The sequence below is a fragment of the Ciconia boyciana genome, chromosome 2 (genome assembly GCF_034638445.1).
Source record: "Ciconia boyciana chromosome 2, ASM3463844v1, whole genome shotgun sequence".
NCBI classification, from domain to species: domain Eukaryota; kingdom Metazoa; phylum Chordata; class Aves; order Ciconiiformes; family Ciconiidae; genus Ciconia; species Ciconia boyciana.
In genome coordinates this window covers 95,781,313-95,808,917 of record NC_132935.1, presented here as the reverse complement: position 1 = coordinate 95,808,917, position 27,605 = coordinate 95,781,313, and the positions used below count along the sequence as shown (strand labels likewise).

Genomic DNA, 27,605 nt, shown 5'->3' with positions numbered 1-27,605 from the left:
CAATGCCAGATAAAGACCGGTTCTGCAAGCCAGCTTTGTGCTCAGCAAAGCAGTTATTCTTTGCCTTGTCCCCTTGTACAGGATAGATAGTTCTCACTGTAAGATTTGAAATGGGACTCTATGGCAAAACTGGGACATACAATAATACTCAAATTTACTTGTTACAGCTAGATGACAACATGGACAATTAACAAGCCTTTTTGCAAGAAAGGAGGTATTTATTGCCTTTAAATCTAGCTTCATAAGTGATACAAATAATCACAGATAATTTTGTACAGAAATGGATTATGAAGACCTTCCATGCCACTGGCTTTGCTGTGGGGGCAGCAATAACTAGGGGATGGAAGAAGTACTAACCCGTACATTCCTTCCAATAATTTGCAAAAGCATTGTACGTCTATGACATAAAATACAACAGGATCAGCATTTCCATCTCCTGTGGTTTCAGAAGGGTTTCACCCAGCTCAATAGACCAGTGATGGAAGCTAGGAATTTTGCCTTGCTGTGTCCTTGGGTCTTGGCCTCTCACCTTCAGACAAGCCCGATAAGCCTCCACTTTATCAAGATCCAAAGGAACAGTCTCCTCTTCAGACAGTCTGACTTCAAAAACTCTGATGACATCTTCTGTTTGTAGAATAACCTGGAGCAGACACCTCAGTGCATTCAAGCTAAAATAAATAATAGAAGACAAATATGTTATGGACTGGGGCAGGAAAGGCGATATTTCTAATTAATTGCAGATCATTAGTTAAAGAGAATAGACAATACAGAAGAAATTTCAGTGATACCCATGATTCTCGCTTTTTTTTTTTTCTTAAAAGTTTTCCAGAAAAGAGAAGAAATTCACGTACGTATCTGTTTCTACCCACATGTACAGCATTTGTAGGAAAGAAGGTGTAATTTTACACTACTGGTAACAAAAGGCAGGTTTCTGGACTAAGAATTATAGAAGAAAGTGAATGATTTATTGCTATAACCTCAATTTTCTTACCTGTCTAAGTAGCCAGCAGAAACACCATTAATATTTTCCAGTTTTTGAAACAGGGCATTTATCTCTGACTGCAAGTACACATACTTTTCACAGCCTCTGAAGTTAGGCAGCAAGTCCTTATGCTTATTGAGGGTTTCAGCCATTATTTGAGACTCATTCTGCACACCCTAAGGAAAGAGAATGCCTGATTTACACATTTTTGGTGGCTGAATGATCATTCTACAGCACATATGCAATTGGTCTGCTTATCCAAATAGTCTGCTGTTATCTAACTAGCTTCACTGAGGACTGAAGCAGTGCCTGAGCTTGTGTTCTTCAAGGTAAGTAACACTGGGCGGCTTCTTTTTTGCACAGTCCACAACAGGTAATACCTCTTTTGTGAGCACCTCATCCACTCAAACTCAGCTCTGTTGAAAGCAGAGTGTTTTACTGCCAGCTGCTTACTGCACTCCGTAGACGTGCCAAGGTCCTTCTGCTCTTAAGACCTTTGCAACCTCATTGCCTCTGGGGAATTTCTCATACACTGAGCCTGTTCTTTTTCTTACTAATCTTCTCTTTCCAGTCTCCTTCAAATCTTAAGAACTGGGAGAGGGAGAGAGTCTGTAAGCCTTGTCTATCCACTCTGCATCCCACAGACAGCACTTCAGAGGTAGGTGGTAAAGTGGGGTCCATGCAAAAGGATATTAATAGTGCTTTAACCTGGATGAGGCTTAACATGAGCTCATGTCCACTTGACATCAGGCTTTCTGTATTCTTTGCCTGACAGAATTTGACTTCTAAAATCCAAGAGTCAACTTTTTCTACTTAGGAGCTAAACTCCAATCCAAATCATCATGGTTAGCTTCCAATTCAGAATTTTCTGCACAGGATGTGTGTCTTTCCCAGCTGATCAGAAATACAACTGCAGCATGCTCTGCAGCACAGAATCATACTGAGCTTGAGATGCTCAAAGCAAAACATCCACAGTTACCTCTAAATCCTTTATTCTGACTGAAAAGTCATGCACAGCCCCTTGATCCACTCCAAGAGGAGCTCTTTGAACCATCCGAATCTCAGAAGCTTCAATCTGACGCCGAAGTTTCTGAAGCTCCATCAGCAGCCAGGCCTCCTGCTTCTCATGTTCTCGGTTTCTCTCATTAACGATAATGGTGCTTGAGGAACCCACAGGACAGCTATCAGTTGGGACCACTGTAAAATGAATTGGGTAAATGTCAACTGCCAGAGAACTGAGCACCTACATATAGAAAGCCAATGCAGTGCCAAAGTGACCTAAGCACTGATTTGATCTGTAGAACTGAGAACAGGTAGATCTGGGCCCTTATGCAGCTGTTTCAAGTAATGAAATCTCCCCTTCACAAAAAGAGAAACTTGTTTCCTCAAATGCAGCAGTGAGATTTTGCTTCCTAATAACTGAGAACATATCAGATGGACTAAATTACTCTCATTTTCCCAGCAAGTTCCATGAACTTCAGAGGACTATTCCCAGATTCACACCAAAGGAAGGAGGAAGAAAACATACTCTTCCCTGCACATGGCCAGTTTTGTTATGTTGGGAGACAGCAGTACAATTCTTGAACATGTTTCCATTCATATGTTTATGAGAACATTTTCACATAAAAAGAATGCACCACCAACCCCCAAACAAAGAAACCCGAGCAATACAATCTCTACAAAAGACAGGAGGAAGACCAACCTGGTTGTGGCTGCCGTTGTTGATTGGGCAGTTGTATAATCAAGGTTTGGTAGTGCTTCTGAGCATCAGTGAACTGAGTCTGGATCTTTCGTTTGTCTTCATCGCCAAACATTTCTGAGCCTTGGCTGTTCCTTAGGAATTCTTGATAATGGATCTCCAAGTCAGTTATTATTTTTTGGTAATCTTCCTTACGCATTGTTTTCAGCTGAAATGAGGAAGAAGAGAATTTTGAAAAAAGAAGCAATTGGAAGGTTTATGAGTAGTTAATCATTAAGGAACGAACTATACACCTATAGAAAAGACGAAAGGAATCGCATTTTAGAATAAAACCTACCCAGGCTGCCTCTAAAAGTATGGTGCTAAAAGTGCCCTTTGAGCTAATCTATTCCTGTTATAACCATTTCATAACTTAAGAATAGTTTGAAATTCTACTTCTTACTCTGTCTATCCATGCCCTTGCATAGTGGGACCAAGTACAGCAAGTATGTAATAAATCCCCTTAGCTAACCTTCCAATTTATCCATGTCATGTTTGACTGTGAAAGCATTTTTCTTCTCCGTTAATAAAACAACAACTTCTGTATATAACTGTGCAACCCAGCAAAAGGAAGGCCCACGGTTTTGCAGAACGTACATCTGCACAGGACACAGCAAGCACTGTTTGGGACAGCAGGGGTCACGTCATGGATGTCCCTGGTCTACAGGTAAGGCCAGCTGGAGTCTTACCTTGGCAATAGTCATTGCTCTGATTTTCTCAATGTCGATCATGCAATAGTGCCAAGATACCAGGCTCTTCATGTTGATATACAGCTGGTTCCACAAAGCTAAAATAGCTTCATAGTACTGCTCAATTCTGAGATAAGAAAAGAAATTTCATGGTCAAAAGGGGTGTGTCCTTGTAGCATAGCTACAAAACATCACAAGAAATATCCACCAGATGTGGAGTGTGTTAAGGCTTGTTCTCTACTAGAAAAAATCTTGGAAATTAATTTATCCATGACTTTCATTATTAGAAATGAGAAAAACCTTGTAAAAAGTTAAGTTTTAAATATTTTTAGATCCCAGCAAGCTTCACTGAAGTGAATTTCCTCAAGTGAAGGGTCTGGTCCTTAACACCCCCCCCATAAGGGTGGGGGGCACTCTGATCAAGGCACAGACCAGATTTTGTGGTTAGTTGCTATTTTGAGCAAACTATTCTATCTAATCCCAGTGGTAGGTGTCCAAACCCAGGCAGCAACTCACTTGGTAGCAAGATCCACTGCTAACGGATTGGGGGGTGGGATGATAAGACTAACAGATGGCACCAGCATATCCACTCCTCCGGGGCCGGTCACCAGCCACTTGCTGCGCTCGTTATTGTCCTTCAGGATACATTCATCTCCTTTGCGCACCGTTTTCTGTAACGAACGCAGAACAACATTTTTTTCTTTAGTTACGTAAGATGGGGTTTTCTAGGGGATACAGACAAGGAAGATGTATCTAGATCACAGACATGGGACTGCTTCCCAGCTGCCAGGTCTGGGTATGCATCTTGGCTTCACACTGGGGCAAGAGATCAGTCCAGATCAACCCCTTCTCCCCGAGTCTGGTTTCCATGTGAAGAAAACCCAAGAAAATCAAGTAGGAGCCACAGAACACTCTGAACAGTTGCCAGTCCAGTTGATCATCAGACTTGGGGCTTGCCAGGACAAACATCAAAGGCTGAGTGTGGACACATGGCCACAGTAAGCTACGCAACCATGTATGGCTGTAAGCCAGTGAGCTGGAGGCATAAGGATACTTAGTGCTGCATCCATATTTGTGAAGGGACTGGGAATGAGTGCAGCAGAGCTAGATCCACTAGCCCCAAACGCCAGAAATCCTGACACCCTGTGGCCATAGGTGTGGCCATGGTGCAGGTTACAACCCACTCACATCCAAGAGGGGGAAGCTCCTCCTATCATTTATCCTGACAGGACTCTCTCTTTCCATCACACCTAGATTTTTGACAGAACTAGCAAAAGGCCACAGGCTTTGCCTTGACCTGACCATGCAGGGGCTCCAGACTTGTCTGGGCTTACCTTCACCTGAGCAGAATTTAGCATGCTTAACTTTAAGAGCAACTGCCAAGCAGTCAGGTAACCATTGCCTAAATTTGTTTAGCTTTGCTTATAGTAACAACAAGTAGTTACACTGTGTGGGCTGAACTTCTGTGACTCTGGAATGAAATGTCATATGGAAGATCACAGACACAGAGTGGATAGCAGAAACCCCAGATTGTAAACACAAATCACAGTGGTCAATTACTGGTCACTGCAGGAGCACGACCTAGTAAATCAGGTAAAACGAGTTTTACAGATAACAGAACAGGAAAACTGGGTAATTGGGAACCAGTGGAGAGAAAGAGCACATAAGGAGAAAATGCATGTAAGCAGACTGTTAAGAAAAAATAATACAGAAATAAACCCAAGCAGCCCCAGTACTGAGGAAGAAGAAACCACCACCATCAATTTCATACTCCATCCAACAAAAAACTTGGGATACCAAAGACTCATTGTACATTCCCTCGTCTTTTGTTAGATGAAGTGTTGACCTAAAGACCCAGAGGAACGCTGGAAGGGTAAGCAATCACCAAAAGAAAGGGGTAGATGCTGGGAAGCATCTGTATAACGATCTTAACCCAATTATCAATGAGACTTTTCTGTGCTAATTTGAACTATAAGTATTAATGCTATTTAATGGACTAATAATTTTGACTAAGCTTATTAACCAACCGTAACCTAGCTTGTTTATTAATAATTGCGTGAAAGTCAGAGCTTTTTCATCGAAGAAATTTAAATGCTGACCAAAAGCAGACAAAGGGGTTACACCTATCAGCTCAACAGTTTATTTACTAAATTATTTGCCATGTTCTAGTTTACATGATGTTCATTCTGAGCCAAAAAGGGATACAGTACCAGATCCTGTTTGTAGTCACACAGAGCCTTGAGGATAATGGGCTTGTTACTCCGGTAGTCTGGGTTGCGTGGCTTCAGCTGCACAATCTTCTTGGATTTATTCACCAAACTCTGCACTTGCCTCTTGTATTCAAGAATTCTCTCTCGTTCATTCTGCAAAGATTAATTGTATGTTAAAAATTAATTCTAAAAAGAAACCACATTTAATTCCTACTGTTTTATTAATAGAGAGGGATATTTAATTCCTACTGTTTTATTAATAGAGAGGGATACATCTGGAGCTCACTGTAGGCAAAACTTTCTTTAGCTCCAGCTCTGGCAAGCTGCAAAGTTTGCAAAACTTGTGAAGCAGGTTTTTCATACAGATCTGTAATTTGATTAAAGTGATGTGTAAAAAATACAGGAATAATTGGAAAGAATCTATTATAACATGAATGCTAACCAAAAAAAAAAGTAGCAACTACACTCTCAAACCTGACTTCATCAACTGCCTTTTTACATAACTGACCGTTTTTCCTTCAGCATATTCAATTTGGAATTGTAGGACCTAACTCATGATGAGCAAATAGTTAACTAAAAAAAGCTATGAGTTAAGTCCTTTCCAAGAGACTACAGTGATATAAAGTGGCATGATGAATCTTTTATTAAATGCACTTATCCTTTGAGGCAAAATCTATTCTATCACCTATGAATGAAAGTCTTTCCTTTTCATAATTTGTTAGCACATCAGAAACTTGGTAATTTGTTGGGCTCAATCCAGATTTAAAAAGAAATCAGAGTTCCCAAACAGTATTACACAAATTAAAATAACACTGATCCGTTTGTAGGCTTTCCTAAGAAATGGGCAGGAATATACCATCTTTTCAAGTTCATACACCGCTGTATACAAACACATCAGTACACCTGGGTTTACATTTTGTACCTGAAGAGGGCAACTGATTTCCAAGGAAAGCAGAACAAAACCTGTGAGATGAGTGTGACAGTACCTCCAGCTCTTTGATCTGCTCCAGCAAAGTTTGCAGTGACATGCTCTTATCACAGATGAACTTCTTTCTGATGGAGTCTTGTAAGTTCTTCAAGTAGCACTCCGTGGCTTGGGCCTCTTCAAAGAACTACAGGAGAAGAGTTGTGATTTCAGCTCTTAAAAATGTCTGCTAAAAATCAATGGATTCCTTTCATGAGAAATCCCAGTTCACATCTGGCAGAATGGTAGCATTTTCAATATGGTAACATTGTGTTACACACAATTGTGCATGGATTTAGAAAGATTCTGGTACAAAAAAAAATATCTGTGATGGGATTCACACTTTTAACAACAGTAGAGTGAATTCTCCACATCACTACTCACCTGAAAGTAAGCCGCATTCTCTTTCAGATGAACATCAATGCATTTGGTGATCTGAAGAATCCAGCTCCACTGAGTTTGTAATGTATCCATGTAGGCCTAACAAAAATAGCAATATACAGAACTCAAACCACCACATTGATCTCTCTCCCATACCTAGCTTCAAGAAAACTGATTTATGCTCCACATAAATGCAAATGAAAAACCTGCTAAAACAAATTCATGCACACCAGAATAATGTAATTCATGCAAATAGTTCTCCAACTTCTAAGCATCTACCTAACTGAAAAGAGTTAAATACCTGCTTGTGGGATGAGAAATTTGTTCATGACTTGAATTTTGTTTGATCAGCATAAAGACCAAAGTGCACGAACAAAAAGGGGTGAAATGCACAAACAGTAGTACAAATAAAATATTTCAATTGCAAATTGTCATGTTCTCCTTCTTCCGAGGAACACTGTCAAACATGATTTTTTTTTATGATGGCTATTTTTAAATTCAAACTTCTCAAGTAGTCCTCATCTATATTCTTTAGAAAATTACACACAACTTTTACTTCATTGCTGGAGCTTACAACGATCTTTCCTTTAAGGCAAAAACTGACCACAGAAGAAATATGAATTTCTGTGTGATTTTACACAACATGGTAACAGTTAACAAAGTAAATACACTGAAAAGCAGAAAGGACTAATTTTTTGTCCTATTAGCTTATTTCAGTTTCAGGGTTCTTATGCACTCTTAAAACTATAAGAACTACCACATTTCCTAATAAAATGAGATTTTCCAAATTGTTGCAGCCTTTGTAATTGAAAGGTCAACGTACACCAAGCTGTGAAATCAAAAATGTCTTGGCTAAGCTGTAGAAATGCACTATGAATTTCAGCTGCAGAAAGTATTTGCACCTGGATTACATATAAACCCTCAACAAAGAACGTGGCTTTCTTCAAAACATGCCTACTAAGATAGCAGAACAACAACACACTTTCCTACCATAAATTCCACTGCACTGTAGTCAACTCAAACGAGATACAGCAATTTCAATACGCTCAGACAACTCCCTAAGCCTCGTCTGAATTTTTACATGCATCTATCATCAAATTTGATAGCAATAAGAGCTCTCCCCGTAGCTCTTAAGAAGCCTGCAGTTGTGGCCAGGTTTGTAGAGGAAGGTAGTAACATTTATTAGAGCAACTCATACAGCTGGATAAAAATTGACATGCTTTTTGGCAGGCAAACCCTTGTCAGGTCCAAATGCAGCATTTCATTTGCGGACTTTCACCGAGAACTTTTCCCATGTAGCAACTAAAGGAGCAAGTGAAAGCACACAGTCTAACTCACCTCAATTTTGTCTGAAGCAGGGTGCTGGTTGAGCACTAGCTGGTCACTTTCTTGCTTTAGCTTGTTGAGTTCTTTTTCTTTAAGCTCCAGTTCACTCATGCGTTTCTAAACAACCAAAACACAGCATTAAACAAGCCCCCAATCATACGCTGCACAGGATGATGTACATTATCACAACTATCTGGAAAATTTTCAAGTAAAATTATCCCTGCTAACACTACATAGTAATTCTATTCAGGGTACTGAAGTTAATTATGAAGACAGTAGAATCAAAGAAGGTACAATCATCTCAGTTCTAGTCTCTAGGCTTGCTGCTTCACAGAGCAAAGCACCCAAAGTTCTGCCTTTCCTAGGAATGATGGAAGCAAAAATGACTGCATCTTGCAACATCCAGATCAACTGAACAAAAAAAAAAAAAGTACCTCCTTAATAGTGTGAACTTTCATTCCTTTTTTAATTTGGTGATCAGCAGCAATATTGGTTAAAGAAATAAACATGCTCAATTTCCCTACATACCCACAGAAGATGAGGAGCAGTGCAAACTACCTCTGCCAGTGCTCTCAACATGCTGCTGGCAAAACCATCAGAGGAAGAGAGAGCAGTTCCCTCTAGTATAGCTCTGCTCCCTAGTGAGAGACATCAGGGCCAAATACAGGGAACCCCTAACCCCTACATAGTCCTAACAGGGAGAGTTAAACTGCTTGATTCAAGTCCCTTAGTTTAGCATGCCAACATAATGACTGTATGCACAAGCTACATGCGATTACTAGTCCACAGCGGACTGTACTGATAAGGCCAGCTTCCAAGGTCAAAAGAAACCATGACAACTGGTTGAATGGAAGCACAATCTTCCAACAGATGTCCAATCTTGATTCAAAAGGTTGTCATACAGTACTTAATCAAAGAGTGTTGATAAAAATCCCCAGGAACTTTGAAAGAGTGAAAAAATGCCCGTTCCGTGATCAATCCCCCTGAGCCAGGCTGTTCTTCCCTCACTATCCCAAAAGAGAACCCATGGAAAGCGTAGGAAGGTTGAGCCGTCTTACAGAGAAGGCCTCCTGCTTTCTGGCGATGTCAGTGTTCCTGTCACTCCAGTCATAGAGAAGCTCCTCTTCCTCACAGTCATTGATCCACATGATCTCTCTGCTGGTGGCTTGGATGAGGTTCTGGAATTGACGGAGCTGATCCATTCTCTCAAAGGAGTATTTCTGCAAGGAATTCCAGAAATAAGAAGCCATAATCACAGAAATCCCTGTGCTGGGTGAAGAAGGGAAAGCCAAGAGCACAGCATGTCTTTTTTTTTTTTTTTTTTTTAAACTAAAATAACAGTGAAAACCACACATCTGTAAAACCTGTTGGCAATGGACAACATACAATGTGCCTGGGTTTATAGAGCTATGAAACCTGCTGGAAATGGACAGTGGACAACGTGTCTGGATTTACAGAACAATGGGAACTTGAAGTCAGCAGCTTCTGAAAGTCATTTCAAACACAAGCGTAGCACACAAGTAGGCAGGCAAGCAAAAGGCATGGGGGAAAATATAAGAAATGCCTGAACATTTAACATCACTTTTACTTGCATTTGCTGCCCATAGTACATCCTTGGTGTTGTAGCAGCACCTTTTGCACAGATGACACTTAATGAAAAGATTCCTTCTCTGTCCTCACATCATAATACACATCCTGTTGCCTGAAATGTGTACAGGAATCAGTTTCCAATCCCAAGGGTTAAATTACCATTTGCACAAGATTCTCACTGTATTTTACATGAAGATCCAAAGATGCACAGCCCTACACAGAATTTGGTTCTAATGCCACCTTTGAGTAACTTTTTAAGCTTCATATATGGACTAACTTCATCGCTACATTTACTCCCCTTAAGGAGGTAGAGTTCTACTCTTCACCTGCTTAGTGACCCACTCCCTTCCCCAGGTGCAAACTAGAAACTTCCTTGTGAGGGTAAGTCAATTATACACCAGATAATGAATTAATCTCAAGTTCATGACTCCGACTGAACGTCACAGAAACTACAAAGCACTGTCTGTTTACTGATGAATACAATTATTTAAATATGTATCTGTCACTGTTGAAACCTGAAGTGTCCCTTGACTATCACACCAGTGTTAATAAAGCAAAAAAAGCATTCATCATAGAGCTTATCAGACATGAACACATCTCATGCTCACCAGCAGTCCTTCATATTCTTCCTCCAGCTGATGAACCGCAGCCTTCTCCCGCTGAAATAGAGACAGCAAATATTTAGTGAGCCTTTTACAAGTCGCCTATTTGCTGATATTTCCTTTACAGTGTCAGTATCATAATGTTATAACTACAGGTGGTATCCTACAAGTGCCTGCAAGAAACATAGGTGAGTAGCAGATCTGCACCACTGGAGGACCACAAGAAGTATAAAACCAAGGCTTGGACAAACTTACTTTCCTCAGGGATGCTTAGCACATAAGCAAGGTTGTACATAACCCCTGTAATACCAAAACAGCTCCCAAAACTGGATCTCTTTCTGCACCAAACTCCTAGACAGCTGTGGGGAACCAGCTAATCCTAGATCTAGTTTTGCAGGTTATGAAGTAGTGTGAACTACGATGTGAGCAGGAGGCTCCAATTTTTATTCCCATTTCTATGACTGGGAACCTGCACAACCTTGGAACTGGTATTCCATAGGGCCAGACTATCACCTTTCCTATCTGAAGAGGAAAGGAAAAGGGAGTAACACCCCTTCCACTCTTCAGCTCGGCTGAGAGATCAGAGCTCCAGAACAGAGTGCCTTTTCTTTAGATCCAACTCTCACTCCTCCTGTCTGTGAGAGCAATTAATAGAAAAGAAGAATGGGAATGAAATAAGCCTCCTCTCTTCTATACCTAGCTGCTGGGCTGGTAGGAGATTAAGTTAACCACTGCATTTTCAGGGTCTTCTTTATTCCAATCACAAAAACCAGAGGGGAACAGAAGCCTCAGAGGGGCAAAAAAAGAAAAAAAAATCCACGAAAAAGCCCACACCTAAGAAAAGCTCTAAGTGTAGACCAGAATTTGGGCATTTTTCACAGAAATTCCCTCATTACTCAAGGCTGTATCTAAGCACCCACCTTACTCTTTCACTTTCTTGTTTTAATGTAACTAGACAGAAAGTGAGAATAATCATTCTTAGCCATTCTTCTCACAAAAAAATGTTGCAATATTTATTTGCCAGCCTTGGTACACAACAACAAGATGTTAAATAGCTACTAATTTTTCATTTTAAAATTCTGGGGAAAGAAGTGGAACACAAAATAAACATGAAATAATAAATATTAGGGTTGAAAGTGGTTGCTATCATGACACCAGTGCTTTCTGAAGAGAAGCTGAGCTATTCAGCATTCCGTGTTGTAGCGGAACACCAGCGAGCCAGTGATATAAATCTAGACTAAGCAACATGTAAGGGAAGACAGTAATTACCAGATCTGTTTTGACTTTGTCCAGGTGCCAGCGATAGTCTCCAATGGCATTGTGAGTCCTCCTATGGTCACCAATTTGTTGCTCGATGGATGCTGCATCAAACCCCCATTTCACTAGCTCCATTTCAGCCTAAGAGAAAGAGACAGTATTTGTACTTTCATTTTCAACATTATTATCTAAATCAGAGCATAAAGGAATTGAACTGAAGGAAACATGACCATGCAGTGGAGAGTAAAACTGAACAAAAGGAAGTTCAGAATAGGGGGTTACAATTTCTTACAATTGTCATCACTTAAACTGTGTGACAGGCTCCCGGAGTAGAAGCAACAAAGTAGGGAAAATATTTAAGTTGCTTAAAATTAGACTAGATGAAGCACATTCAGTATTTTCATCTGTTTTCTTTGGACCAAACTGTTCTTTTATGTTCTACAGTATAGTTACATTCTTATCACTCTGAAAACAAACTATGACTTTATCAAACAATGCTATTCATGCAATTCATGTGAAAATACCCAGAGTCAAGTTCTGTAGCCCAGGACACTACTTTTCCATTTTAATTACGCTCATGTAAACTCCACTAACTTCAGTTAAATGCAGTCAAACTAAATGAAAAAACAGAAGATAAACTGAAATTATTATAGAATGTGTTGTTTGTCTTGCATTTTGGCAACATTTATTGTAGGATGCCGAGTGAAAATCTCTAGGAACAGCCCTTGAAAAACAGTAATACACCTGGATAATTACTAACTCGAAAACTATCTGACTGCAGTTCTTTGTTTCATTATTTTCAAATATTAAAAGCCACTGAATTCACAATTCAGCTCCTCAAACTCCGAATCATCTTTTATGCTGTAAAGACACACTCTGTCTCTATCTGAATGCCTGTCTGTGCACATGCACAGTAAAGGAATAGGTATCTTAATCTTGGGTTGGGACAGAATTTGGTCATTACCAGCCTGGAGCCAAATCTCTATGAGTCAACAGATGACAATAAAGCCCGAAGCACACTCAAGGGGTTCAAAGGCAGTGTTGAAAACGATCCAAGAAACAAAACCATTTGGCATTCAGCCATCTAAAAGGACTTTGACCCTTCTCGTTATATTCAAACAGTCTAAACAGTCTGCAGCAACAGTGGATAATTCCCTAATTCTGTACTGGAAATTTGACCAACCCTCCTACGACCTGATTATCCTGTCAGCAAACCATCCAGACAGAAAACACAAACACACCAGCAGAAAACCACAGCTGCTCAGACAGACCTTTTTCCCACATCTCACCACGTTACTAGGGGAAACATTATCCTGGTCCCAACCTGAGCAGGTAATGAGACACAGCGAGGCATGATGGGAAGAAGAGGCATGGTGGAAAGTTCAAAATAAGTTTTCCCTAAAAAACCTCAAAAGCCGAACAGGGAGCTAAGTGCTTACTGGCCCTACCTCAGCTTTGCCTTAGGGACTGAAGAAGGGAGAGCGACCAAGTCTTTCACTTTTACAGGAGCTTTTGTGTGGGAACACAGTTATAAAGCACTTGCTTATGCTCCTTGTGCTTAGCAAGGGGTATCTGAGCAGGGTGTCACGTCGCATCTTTGGGAGGTGCAGCATGTTCATCGTCTTTCATCGCTGGAAGCGTGCCCAGTGTCTGTCCAACATCACTCCTCAAATCCTGGCAGGTCTGACAGCCTACTTTCCCACAGTGTGTGTAGAGCAATCATATATGCTGTTGCTCTCCTGGCATGACGCTTACACATGGTACCACTAAAGGAGTGCATCTCCACTTCCCCTTCTTCCTCTAAAACATGCCACACTATGGGAGGGCACTGAAAGACTAGGCTATGACTAGCACTCACATAAAAGTATGGGAACTGTACAGAGCTCTCCCCTCCTCATCTGGTTTGCATAGCAGCCACCTGGCAAAACACCATATGCAGATAACAATGACAGGATCACTAAGAAACAGCCTAATAAAGAGAGATAAAAATAATGCAATTTCAATTTACAAGGAGTCTGTAAAGTGCAACTTCAGCCAACTTCTTCCGTCCTCCCTACCTGTCTCAGAAAGGGCTGTCCAATCACAAACACACAACTTTCACTTCAGCAGCACAAAAACAGGCTACAGGCTCTCAACATGTGTTTTCTACTCCAGGTTACATCAACAGCTGTGCATAGGCAAATTCATTCTGCACATGCAACAGATGCACATGAAAATGCTGAAGTTGCTATTTCGGCAGTGACTTCTGAAAGTCAAGTCCTGTGGCAATCAGTTCTACCTTCTGGCTCCCACTGTGATAAGGATAGATTAGAGGGGGAGAACAACAATGGTTAAATGTGTGAAGCTGGTCCTACCTGTATAAAGGGTTAAGATAAATATGAATCATAAAGGAAATCTGTGGAAGGAAGGAAATATCGAGCATAATAATTGCTAATGCAAACATGCCAATGCCTTTTGTTATGTTAACAGCTGTGTCTCATTTAGCTTTCAAATCTAACTTCCACACTTTTTCCTCTGCAAAAGAAGACCCCAAATCCATGTTCATATTTCAGTGGAAACTCACTACATGTACAATACTGCAATTAAAAAAAATAAAAAGAGGACCTTGGAATAATAGGTGAGCATTCACGTGTACTTTTAATTTTCTACTAGTGCCCAAAACATTACTGTATGTGAGGTGACATTCATAAATAACACCAGGTCTTAGCATTGTCTCTGGGTTTTGCACAGATTTACCTTCTGCTGCCTCATCCAGTTTAAACATTCACTTGTGACACGTTTTGTGTACTCATCCCAGCCTGAGCCACTCTGAGAGGAATAGCAACCACCGCCTTTAGAGCTGGCCCTCCTGGCGCGGGGAACACTGATGGCTTTGTACAGGGCACGCATTTGCTCTTGAAGTTGAAGCAGCCTGAAAGGGAAGGAACCAGTTAGCATCTATGACGAAAACAACCAGAAAACATGGAAACAACCCAATTCATCTCTCCCACTGGACCACCAAGTATTCAAAACAAAGTGCTGAAAGCACAGGCTATGGAAAAAATATATTGACTAAGATTTCATGGGGACAACCAAGGTGTGAAATTCGGTAAGAAATATATTACTGCACGGCCCTTCTCCATGTTAGCATGCCCCAAACAAACCTGATTGATTTCTGTCACATCCTGCAACACCAGGGAAGGTGAGCACTTGAGACACCACAAACTTGTATCAGCCACATTCCCTCCCCCAGCCCCTCCCTGGCAATACCTTTTCTGATACATTTCACAGGGTTGGCCCATCTGCCTCATCTCTCTGATCAGCCCATCCAGGATATCCATTTGTTCATTTGCCTGCGCAAAACACTCCTCCAGTTCTCTGTTCCCTCTAATCTGGACACCATCCCCATATTTCAATTCCTGGCGGGGGAAAAAACAAAAGGGAAGGGAAAAAAAAAAAAAAAGAGAGAGATGGGAGATTAAATTAAATATTCATCATCTAAGCTTCAGCTTAGTTGTTTTAAAAGAGATGTTATGAGGACCAATTATTTTTAAGAAGCATGATAGGTTTCATCTGCTGGGTCTCTGATTGCCAGTTTTAACTGGCAGAAGGCCAATCAACAAAGGATCCACAGTCATTGGAAAGTCCTTATTACAAATAAAACATAAAAGAAAATTATTAAAACATAATACCAACCAAACCTTCCCATAAAGAACACCATATCCTGACTGATGTTTATTTCAGCAGAGCCAAGGCTTCACATGGTGCGCTAAGTTTTTAAGACCTTATGCTTTGGTGTTTCAAGGGCAAGAAGCAAACATTCTGTCCTAGTGGGATTTGGTGGATATTGCTCCTGATTTTTCAGAAGTTTCCCTGAGGTCCTAAGACTTACAGACATTGTTCCTCCCCTGAAAAAATGTACACTGCATCCTGTCTGCCTGGGACCAGCTGCATGCCCAGTCACATTTGCATCCCACCTTATCACCCAAAGTCTAGGCAAATTCTCCACGCACCCTCTCAGTGCAGTGGACCACAGTGTGGTCATAGTGCTTCGAGCAGGATGACACGACTTTTTGATCTCATCCCACACTGACACAGCCATGCTGAACAAAACATAACCCAGCTGTGATTTGATTTTGAAATAAAATGTTGATGGACCTCATTACTTGATCCCTCAGAAAGAAAAGAAAAGAAAAAAAAAAACGTAAGCAATGCATGTTGCGGCACCAAGCTGGAACTAAACATCACTTTATTTTAACTTCACTGGAATAATATTAATGCTTAACAAGAGGCAGTATTTACTCTGGCATTGATTTTTATATAAACATGCTCACACGTGCTGTATCTCTGAAAAGGAAATGAACTACTAACCACAGAGTTCATGCCTAAATGAATTTTCTGTCCACAGAGGGTACAACACATCTACTGCCAGAACTGCAAATGGTTTTTGGATCTCAGTGGCCTCAACAGCAGGATGCACTCACCACGCTGCACCTCCTCTGACTTCAGCAGGAACAGAGGACATCCCGTGTTCACCAGGACTGAATCTAGTGTCAGTGAGTAACCCACCCCCAGGCACTATGGGTTTATATCAGTGTAGCATACAGCAAAGATCATCTCTATGCATTTGGGATGAAACAATCAAGAAGATTTTAATCTAGTTTCATATACTTCTTCAGGAATCATCTGGAAAAATAAAATAAAGGTAATTAAAGTTTTTCCTGTGGTGGTTCAGGTTCATTATGGCCCAGGAAATGATGATGACATTCTACAGGACACACTAAAAGACTGTAAGTGGTCATAACATTATTAACAGCTGTTTACACTGACAGTGGCCTTGATCTAAAACTGAAAAATAAGATGCGGTAGAATCTGTTTGAAGGGTGGGGTTTTTTTTAAAAATCAAGAAGTCCCCCTTTTCTTAATCAGATGCATTTCAATCAGTTTTACTGAACACTGAGTGCAGACAGAGGAGGGAGACCTAGGAAGGCAGTGTGCTATTCCACTCCCAGTTGCCTCACACAAACAGCTGAAAGGGGAAAAAGGAGATGAAGAAGCAAAGCCTGTGAGTCCAGATAACAATGCAGCATTCATTCCCTGTAATATTCATAATCACTTTTGATAAGAAGAAGGAGAAGCACTCACGGGTTGTACTATGAGCTCAGCTCGCATCAGGCAATCCGAACAGTTTTGCAAAAGCTCCTGGATGGTGTTCTGGCGTCTGGACACTGTACAGGTCCCATTCTGACTGTTATGGGGGAGAAGAAATAAGTACAGAGTAATCACACATTTTGAAGAGACAAAAGAAACACGAATTCCCAACAGCTAAGGGAAGTTACATGGAATAATCAATCTCATTAAGCTTCATAGACACACATATGCTTTATCTGGCCCTCCTGCGTAACTGCACTGTGAAGTTTTAATGCTGATTCCATGATGGCAGAGCCTCTTTATAATTCTGTAACAGCAGGCATGGACTGACTTCACCACAGGATTGAGCAGGAGGTGGAAACTGGCATGCCATAAAGGAGAAGGGTTTTCTTCCAGTACAGGTATTTGTAGCTTCGATAGGCAAAACTTTGGCAGTATTACAGTGAGAATAAATTATTCACAATCTTGGTTACAGTCAATACATTAGAATGTAGCCTTTGCGTGATGCTATCGTACATGTTATCACACCAGCCATCGAATGTCAGGATCCTCTGCTACGCAAGTGCATGAGCACACAAGTTCATACAAGCGTATGAAGGGCCCTTTTATCAGTGGAAATGGATGAAACTAGTGCAGTGTCTTAAAAAGGCATTGCAAGTTGCACGCGCTACTACAAAAACAGATGTAGGGGCTGGAGTCAGAGGACATGCTTTCTTACAAATAAATAAAGTGGGAGTTTGGGGGTTCCAAGTAAAACTCCAGAACTGAAAACACTAGTGGGGGGAAAAAGCCAAGACAGATAACGGGGTTGTTAGTGTTGTCTTACACATAATCTACTGCATCCCTACCACCAGAAGGTTGCTTTTCCAGCATTTGGGATTCAGCCACCAAAGCAAGCCATTGCTAGTTGAACGTGGGTGAGGTGCTTCAAGCAAGGAACCATTCCTTGTTGATGGAATCAGAGCTCCCAAGCAAGCCCAGGCAGCTCTCAAACCAAAGCACTTGCCAGTGAAACTAAAATAAACCACCACTAAGAGACAGTAAGAAACTAAGATGCTTCCAAGCCTTGCCTAGTTTTCTAACTCCTGTGCTCACAGTTGGTAACCTTTTCCATTACAAATCACTGAAGGCCCAAATCTTCCATACAACACTAACATCAAAAAGACTATTGGTGCAAACCTGTCCAGCTCAGAGCCAGCAAGTCATCTGGACTCAATGGAAATCTTTCCACAGACTTCAATAGATTCTGACCATCCTTTGCAAAAAACTTGGCAGAGCTGTCCTTGGGAAAACCACTGCAGTGGTGAGAAACATTCAACAGTATCTTTTAAAAGCTCTTCTGCAGTGTATGCAGTTGGTGCTTCAGCAGCCTGCCATTCTCCTATCAGCTCTTCTTGAACAACTGGAAAATGGTTGAGCAACTTTTCACCAGCTTCCCTCAACACCGGGGAGTAGACCCTCAAAAACATAGTGACAGGACTGGGGAATCACTGGGTGACTTAAGCGGTACACGTGCAACTCCTGGCTTGCACTGTGACCCTTTGGCCGCACAAACGCTGCGCCCTACTGTGCTATGCACCCCTGCATATCTTGGAAACAGCTTGAAAACAATTGTGAAAAATAATATATGGGTCTGATTTTGTGCCAGGCTTCCTGTCAGCTTCCTTTTCTAAATCATTCCTTCTCCTCAGGCATCACTGTTGTGTTTGGATCTAGAAGTATCTGACTGCATCTAAAATTTACATTTAATTATACCCTCAATTATTCTCATGAATGAAACATAATGAACAAGAGAGAGGAACCTTCCAAGCAATTTTCTCTTTTTAGAACATCAGAAGAGTATTTTTTCTTCAATTGCTTTTTCCATCATCTCCTGACAGCTATAAATGCCAGATACCCATTAAAGCCAAAAGAACTATAGATGGGGACCAGAATTCTACTGTAATAAATCAGCTTATCTCCACTGGCTTCAATGTAACTTCACTGACCTCAAAGGCATTACTTTACTTCACACTGAGAGAAGGTCTAAACAACTGCTGTCATAGTTAACATGCTAACAAATTGTGAAGAAAAGATATTTTCAATTAAATCAAACTACTAAAACAATTTAAAAGATAGAAAAAGTAGAATTACAAGTATTTTGTGTTCATCTCAATGATGTTAGAATACCACATACAGAATTATTGTCCAAATAATAAAAAAGTTGGAAAACTGAAGATGGTTTAATATAGATGCACAAAATTGTTTCAAAGGCAGGAGCAGATGCCTTGAAGTGGGAGGCTTAAGCGCACCCTATTTAGATCTTCAAATAAAGATCTGCAAGTTACATGTTTACAGTTCACGGGGACCTTCACAAGAAGAAGGCAGCAAGTCTTCAAGGCTCTCCAATCTAGTAGATAAAGACATAACCAAAATAATGGCAGAAGCCGGAGCAATACAAACTGAAACCAGAAAAGAGCGCAATACATTAATGCTGGTTTTAACACCTTGGATGTCAGTTTTGTTGTTAAACAACTAACTGTTTTGCTAGTTAAAATACTGAGATCAATACTAAGATTAACAGTGGCCTGTTAAAGGTAGCTGATGACACTGGGAGAGCTAATGGCTTTCAAATCCATCAGCCAGTCAAACAGAGGTACGGGGCATACCCAGAGACAGCAGATGCCAGTACAGGAGCTGATGTTTGATGGCTTAGCTCCACCAAGTCAACAGATTGCAAAGACTTCCAATCTGAAGAGGATTTAGCTGTACAAATATACTCAACTGGTATAAATCAATCTCTGAATGTAAAAAATAAAAATACTTAGCAAGACAATACCTCAACATATATTGGTTGATACATCAGGTGGCACTAGCACAATCTCACATGGACACATCTTCAATACTTTTCACCCATGTGACAGGAGAGTATTTCATAAGCAGTTTCAAAGGCCTTCAGTGTACTATTCCTCTTATTGAAGCCAACAGGCCTTTAATGGGAATGAGTAGATCAAAGCAGAAACCCCAATGCAGAGTAAGCAGACATCCAACCCTGAGGCAGAAGGAAACAGCCAGCCAAAGGAAAACCATATCCAACACAATGGCATAAGAAAAAAAAAATACTGGACTAAAGAAACTGAGGCAAACCCTAACCCCTGACCATGCTACATGGCATCATAACGTGGAGGCAAGCATGAAGCTGAATTTTCGAAGTACAACCATGTAATCTAGATACTATATAAAAATACACTTATGTCCCTCAGAAAGATGTAGGACCCCAACAATCCTCACAGGACACAGATTAAGTGGATTACTACAATGGTATTTTGTCAATGTCTCTCTTGATTAATCTGATTTTGTTTACGTGAAACAGAATAAATTTAAAGTAATGTTTGGTCATTGTTACAACTACTGCTGCTATGATGACAATTTGATTTGATTTTAACTCTGGCAGCATCTAAAGCTCTAACCTGTGAATAGGATCCTGCTGCACCAAACACTGGAGGCACACCGCTCAGTGAAAATATGGACAGGTTTTTCACTTGTTTTACTGCACCCCTGTAAATACAGCATACATTTTCAACCATTCCAGCAGAAAGGGAAAGAACTGGAGCTTGGTCTTTTAGGAGGATTGTAACACAAGAGTGCACGAACTCCTACTAATAAATATACACATTCGCAAGAATCTGACTATTTGCTGTACTGCTTTGGATTTGTAAACCCTGCAGAGCAGTACTGAGTGAGACAGCTTGGACTGCTTCAGACCTTAACTACCTATTTGTCCCTACAACTCAAAATTTTAGACAGGGACACTTATTTTGAAGGCAACTCATGAATTTCAAAAAGATACTATTAAACTGAGTCCTTTATTAAAATGACTTTAATAGTCATTAACTATTCAAGGAACAAAGGAAAACAAAGGGGGGTAGCATCTTTGTTTTAAAATTATGAGAATACTTCAAAACACAGAAGAATCACTTTTATTTGGGATCTTAAAATGTAGTCCTGTATCTCCCTACTGCCAGAAGAGCCCTAGGAAAGGCATAGCATCTTCATGTTATCGTCATTCTCTACAGGAGCCACCCTGCTTGCTGCATGTCAAGGCAGAATACATTGCTCCCTTGCTATACTGTGCTCTTGCTCTCCCAGAGCAATGAAAGGACAGCCCAACCCCTGCTGCCACTGGGCTTTGGGCAGGATGGTAGCCCAGCCAACAACCCCCTGCTGCAATATACCCCACCTGAGCTAAACTCAGCAGTCACCTTACTGGTGAATCCTCAGTTTCTGAGCTAGGATTGCACTTAACTGTTAAGCGGTACCAGTGATGCTCACAAGACCCCCAGTTCTACAGAAACAAGAAATAACTATTCCTGCTTTTCATAAATGGGACTGAGAAACACTCTCGAGGCCATGCAATGAGTTATGAGAGTTGAGACAGACACGGCAACCCCAGCTGTGCCCACGTCCCTGGAACACAGCAGGGCTGACTACTGCTACTACTGACTTTTTCAAGCAGTCGAAAGATTTCCTAAGTGATACTTTTTGAATAAATGATATATCCTCTGTAAACACTCGGCTTGCACCCTTACAGGCCCAACTGAGTTGTCATTACTGCAGAACCCGAGGGGTGAGAAAGCAAGCCAGCTACTTTCTGCTTCCTCATTTGCCTCTTGCTGCTGAAGACCAGCACACCTCCAGCATAAATGCCTGCAACATGGAAGCTGCTCTGATTTCTGCCTTTGTTAGGACACATCAAGAGGCTGCTGTGCTATCCGGGGGGCGATTAGCTTCTAGAGAAGTAGGGCGAAGGAGACACGCCGAAGCAGGTCCGGCAGCTCTGCAGAGACTGCCAGCAGCTTCACAGCTCCTTAAAGCTTTGGAAGCACAAATGGGACCCTCTTGGCCCAAAGATCCTATTTAAACCAAACTAGAATAATCCTTGTTAAATTCCTGATTGCTCCACAAAACATTTAGCTTTTTAAAAATTCAAAGCTTTTTTTTTTCATTCAAAAAGTGAAAGAAGCTTTGTAAAAGGTCTTTTTGCAGATCCAAAGTATCCAGTGACTCCCATAACTCAACGAGAGCAAAACAATAACACTTCTTCTTTTTCTTTTTTTTTTTCCCCATCCACACAAACTTGTTTGAACAAGCAATAGATTCATGAAGGGATTACCTGGTATGCCCAGGGTAGGCAAGTCAGAAGGAAAACCTGACCTGGAATCTCTATTCCCAGCACATACCATGGGACTAAACCACCGCCCATCCGCCACCGCCTGCCAGCTGGGTGTGTGTGCCCCTCAAATTGCACAGGCATATGCTGGCAAAAGGTGGTGAATCAAAATATCTAAAAGAATCTAACCAGAAATTAAAATACTATAAACCAGCCTTCCGCCTCCCCCCCTCAGAGAAGGTGAATGCAAGTGTCTGAAATTATCGAGAGTTTCATAACTGGGTTCTCCCTGTATGTCTCTGCTTTTACTAGGACCAGTTTTGGCACACCATGGCCTCGCCAAACTAGTCCCATCTGCCAAGTATGCACATAGACTAAGGCACAATGACAGGATACCTCAAAAGATGTCTGCATCTTGCATGATCGGGCTCCAAATACCATTAGAAACGTGCAAAAATTTAAGAGTCACTGGTGAAATCTTAAGACCCCTGAGGCCAAGTGCCTTTAGAGCAAGCAGGGTTTCACAAGAGATCCTGCCACACCTATTAGCATAAAACTCTCACACTTTTTCCCATCGGTATTAATCACCAGGAGCAACGACACCATTTCTAAAGTCCGTACCTGCCTTGTGCAGCAGACTGCAGACATGCTGCCTCTCCCACCTCCGGCTCTCGGAGAGGGAGGTGCCAAATGCAGGGTCCAGCCTGGACCATGGAAATACACCTCTGCCAAAGATTAGCCACTCGAAATACCAGCAAATCCCTTGCCTGACACAGGCTTTCACACCTGCAAAGGTATCCAGCTTGAAATCTCACGCACGTACCTATGAAAAGGTGAGTTGGGATAGGTACAACCTGGTTTTCTTCTCATGGCGTGGCAGCGTCACCAGCTGTTGCTGAAACCTGTTTCTTGTCCAGCTCAAGCACGGCACAGGCTCTGCCGGCGTGGCAGGTATTCGGGCAGCAATTCCGACACATTCCTCCTCCCTCTCCGTCTGCCCGTGTTTTTTGTTTGTCACCAGGGCAGTTTTTCCCCCCTCCCGTGCAACGCTGTGGCAGAGAAGCTCAAAGAGGACGTTACCTCGCCAGCCCTACCACCACTCAGCTTAGCCAGGACCCTGCAGATCCCTGTGAGACTGATGAGAGGGCAAAAACGTGGCTTTGAATCCATTTTCTCCAAGTTTACTTTGTCTGTCAGTCCCTGAAAGTAATGTCAGGGCATGGGATGTGAATTTCTAACTCCTTTTCTAACTTAGGGCACAGAAGTTACATTAACTCTTAAGCAGAACTGTGTAAATTAATTTATTTTCATATCACATGGTGACCATGAATCCTAGGCTATTTTTTCCCCTAATCTCAGCAATGACAAATAAAACTGCACAACTTGCCACTTTTTTTCCTTCTCTCACAGCGTATCATATTTTATCTCTCCATAGCAGACATTGATAAATATTTGACTTATGAATTGGCAGTTTAGGAGCGTGTGACTCACCGTCAAGCTGAGTACCTGTACTCCAGGCCAAGCTCATCCTGAGTTCCCAAGCCAGAAGAAACCAGGAATGTTGTAAAAGCACCTTGCTGAGCCCTAAGGGTAGGGAGCGTCTTATATTGCTCTGTGAGTAATGTAATACTCAGCACAGACTTGTTTGGCAGAATACGCCCCAAAACTTACAAGACTAGACCCTAAGTTGAATCCTACTGCATTTAAAATTAAGGTACAGTAATCTTCCCCCCTGGAAAAAGAAGCTGCAGTTTTGTAAGTTCAGTAACTGCCACTAAACTTTGGCACAGAAGATATCAGGCTGAACGCAATTATTAAAACCAGTTCCATAGATGATGGCCCTGATCCTGCAAGCACAACATGCACAGGATTTAGTGGATTTTCTGCAGGCAGTGCATGTGCAAAATCAGGCATGATTGCTTTTTTTCATTAACTGGCAACAAACCCCTCATTTTGTATTGTGGGGGACATTTTAATTCAAATCAGCACTAATTAAAAATAAACCTATGTAACTCAGTAAGGTGCAAACACATATATTGTTTTGCAAATAATTACTTGAAGTATTTTGTATGGTCAGATGTTTTAATATACAAAAAAATTATACATAAAATATATATATATATGTATGTATTTTGATGTCATTAACAGGGGTCTTCAGTTCCATGCAGAAGCCTCACAATAAAGTGAACAGGAAGTTTCATTGCCAGATATGCCTTCCAAAAAAGGAGATACAAATATTAGGTTATAGAGAGCAAATGAAAGGATGTTGATACAAGGTTGTTAACCTCTTGATCAGGTCTGTCCTTTCCATTCTTGCTATGCCACCACTGAATACTAAAGAAAGAAGAGCCTAACAAACTATGGACTGGTTTAAAATACGTAACAAAAACCAAAGAATGCTAAATTAAAGGAAGGTATTTCTCCTCCAGTGAAAGTCAGGGATAATAGAGAAGTCACTCTAGTGAATCCAATACAGTTGCACCAGAGTAAGCCTGGGAAAAAAAGAGAACAGCCTGGAAGCAGCATGGTCTGCCACTAATTTTTCATGTCTGTCTCTTGCAAACAGTAACGGTATTCGCAGTGAAGCACCACTAGCAAAACAGATCCTCACAAATGCAATACAACAATGGCATTGTGGAGTCGTAGTGTGTGCACTCTCCCACAGTAAAGTATTGAATTGTTCTCATTATATGGCAATAAATCAGTATTCTCATACTACTGTAACAGTAAGTAGACATGTTATAGCTGCAATTCATCGATAACTAACTTACCTGTGCACACACCAAACTGAAAGTCAAATGAAGAACTAAAGCTAAGAACCGGGCAAAGTAATAAACAAAAAATAGGTAGAATGCAAGTTTTGTCTTTCAGTGGTCCTCTAGCAACAGGTCTGATGTACCTAAACAGAGGTCTCTGCTCTGTAGGGTAATCCTAATTCTCTACAGCCATTTATAGATCTGCTTGACTTAATAAAGCCTGCCTGTTCTCATCTACTGTTTATTTACTATATATGTTTAATTCTCATCCTTCTGCAACCTAATAATGATGTACTATCCGTAAAATTAGGGGATAAATTCTAACACATATTACACGACAGCACTTCTGAATCAATTTCTACGTGGCATAATTTGACCAACAGCTTTAATGGAGCCATTCCACATGGAAAAAAGAGTAATCATCAGCAGTGTTTTGTATAGGCGCCTTATCATACACCAGTGCTGTTTCCTTCAGTGACTGTAACCACTGCCTGCTCTCCAGTCCCATGAACTCCCAGCCAAGGGGATTAATGGAGAAGTCTTCATGATCACTCCACTTATTTTGCCAGAATCGATCTGCACAGATTGCTGGTACAGCTGCATCCATGAAAACAGGTGTTCTCCAAACCAGGATCCACAGCCAGTACCCTGCTCGCAAGATCTTCACTGTGCTCGCAGCAACACGGCAAGCGGAAAGTTAAGAAGGGGGGGGGGAAGCAGACTGTATCTTTGCTCCTCAGCCACCAAATATCAGGGATCGCTGCATAAAAGATCACAGCCTGAAACTCCCGGGCCTTGCACAAGTTAGAAACAAACTAAAAAATGAATACGAGAATGATTCCCACTAGTTAAAATAGTTTTATAGCCCTGGTTATGCAACTGCTGGTGAGGACAGCGAGAGCTGAGGCAGGGTGTATGAGGTATAAAGCAATTTACCTCAGTACAGCTTGTTTTGCGTCACCAAGCAAAGCGGGGTTTTATCAGCAGAGAACGGTTGAGTCAGTATAGCCAGCACAGACGCATTTACACCCCAGAGTGCACAGGGGAGACACCGAGGTTACCATTCTGCCGTTTATCCCGTTACTCTCTTCGCAGAGTCCCCACGGAAATTTTTTTAAAAAAATTTAAAAATTAAAAGTTCTTTGCTTGCATTTAAGATCGTTTTAGGAGTTAGTCTCCTTACGGAGGAAAAAAAAGGCTTGCAAGCTTGCACACCTAGGAAATTAAACCTCGAGCAGGCTCACGGCGGCTCTCCTCAGGCGGGCCCGAGGGAGCGGGGCCGGGGGCCGGCGGGGCCCGCTCCCCTCCAGCCCGGCCCGCACCTACCCGTATCCGTCGGAGGCGTAGTCCCCCCCGTAGGTCTTCTGGTAGTAGTAGGTCTTGTGGGTGTGGGTGCCGCCGCCGCCGCCGCCCCCCACCACATGGGAGCTCATCTCGTAGCGCAGGTCGGTGCCCGAGTCGGCCCGCGCCATCCGGCCCAAGGTGTTGATCCGCGGATGCGAGCCGTTGATGCTCATGGCGGCAGGGGAGCGCGGGGGGCCGCCGCCCGGGGGGAGAGGGGACGATGGGGAAAGCGACGGGGAGCCTGACCCAGACCCGACGGGGGGACAGGCATTCACCCCCGGGAGGGCCCGCCGCGGTGCCGCCTCTCCCTCGCAGCCCGCTGGAGGCCGGGGAAGGGCCGAGCGCCGGGGATGTGCGCGGCCCGCAGGTGAGGGGAGAGCAGGGGCGCCGCGGTGTGCGGTGGCGGGCGGCGGAGGCTGCTGGCGGCGGCAAGAGCGGAGGTCCTGTCCTGTCCTGTCCCGTCCCCTCCCCGCCGGCAGAGGAAAGGCGAAGCCACACCTTTCGGCGGCGGTTTTAAGCGGCGCTCCTGGGCGTGGAGCCGCCGCCGCTGCTTCGCCTGCGCCCTCCGCGCCTCCTCGGCGGCCGCCTCAGGTTTCTCCGCGGCCCCGGCCCCCGCCCCGCCGCGCCCGGCCCGGCCCGGCCTCCCCGCGGCAGCGGTGTCGCTCTCAGCCTCGCACCGGTGTTTCCACCTCCCTTGGTGCGTGGCCTGCCCTCAGAAGTTGCCAGTGGAGGCTGGAGCCCATTAAAAACTTCCTCTTGACCTGCACACAGCTACCAGCTGGCGCTCTCCCCCTAGCTGTCGCAGAGCCCCTGGGGCACGGGGCGGCTCGCCTGAGGACTGGGAGCGCTTCGGTGAGGGCGGCCGGGGCAGGGGTGCCCACGACCCCCCACGCCACTCCGGAAAGCAACCAGCACCCGAACAAGGCAGCACCGGATAAATCGGCGCCATTACGTCGAGGATGGGTCAGGTCTGCTGGCGGCAGCCCTCTCCCCCTGCACCAAGATGTGGCACGTCACAGGGCCGGCATCCTTGTCAGGAAAGCGGCATAAATGTTTTTTTCATAAACTGGGAAATACGTCGGGTCCCATATTTGGGAAGGCTGTTGATACTCCAAGCCCAGTTCATTTCTGAAACAGCCCCGAAACTTTTACACCAGTGCATGAAATGTTTAAATTGTGTCACGCGCTGGCTGCATTTGTGCGTGAGAAAGAGGACATCCAGAAATGGGTGTTTAAACTGGCTTTTTCCCTTAGTTTTTCTTGATTCCTGCCTTCTGGTGCTCTGAAAGTTAAGCTTTACTCTTAAAAAATCAAAAATAAACCAGATCCTAGAGACAAAATCGTTTTAATACATTTGTGTGCATGCAGGGTGTCAGCCAAGACAGTTTGCTGTAGGATGCCCAGCGGTGCCTTCGTTATCAGCCGTTGACCACTGGGTCAGTCTCAAGGGTCGATTGAGAACAGTTTCTTAGCTACACTCAGTGGCA

The 27,605-nt window shown here is 42.6% G+C and overlaps 1 protein-coding gene across 3 annotated transcripts in view; it reads right to left on the bottom strand.

Moving 5' to 3' along the window:
- Positions 1 to 26,415, bottom strand: part of DSP (desmoplakin) — a 39,545-nt gene extending 13,130 nt beyond the window's left edge. For all 3 annotated transcript variants that reach the window (XM_072853256.1, XM_072853257.1, XM_072853258.1), the window contains exons 1-17: positions 26,101 to 26,415; positions 16,864 to 16,966; positions 14,989 to 15,137; positions 14,476 to 14,650; positions 11,752 to 11,880; positions 10,489 to 10,539; positions 9,349 to 9,510; positions 8,303 to 8,407; positions 6,968 to 7,063; positions 6,606 to 6,731; positions 5,620 to 5,772; positions 3,926 to 4,080; positions 3,410 to 3,536; positions 2,685 to 2,889; positions 1,962 to 2,179; positions 992 to 1,158; positions 530 to 668 (exon numbers count right to left, since the gene is read on the bottom strand). In XM_072853256.1, coding sequence (XP_072709357.1) covers positions 530 to 668; positions 992 to 1,158; positions 1,962 to 2,179; positions 2,685 to 2,889; positions 3,410 to 3,536; positions 3,926 to 4,080; positions 5,620 to 5,772; positions 6,606 to 6,731; positions 6,968 to 7,063; positions 8,303 to 8,407; positions 9,349 to 9,510; positions 10,489 to 10,539; positions 11,752 to 11,880; positions 14,476 to 14,650; positions 14,989 to 15,137; positions 16,864 to 16,966; positions 26,101 to 26,291 — 2,451 coding nt within the window. In that variant the 5' untranslated portion in view covers positions 26,292 to 26,415. The remainder of the gene's footprint in view (positions 1 to 529; positions 669 to 991; positions 1,159 to 1,961; positions 2,180 to 2,684; positions 2,890 to 3,409; positions 3,537 to 3,925; positions 4,081 to 5,619; positions 5,773 to 6,605; positions 6,732 to 6,967; positions 7,064 to 8,302; positions 8,408 to 9,348; positions 9,511 to 10,488; positions 10,540 to 11,751; positions 11,881 to 14,475; positions 14,651 to 14,988; positions 15,138 to 16,863; positions 16,967 to 26,100) is intronic.
- Positions 26,416 to 27,605: the final 1,190 nt, after the last annotated feature.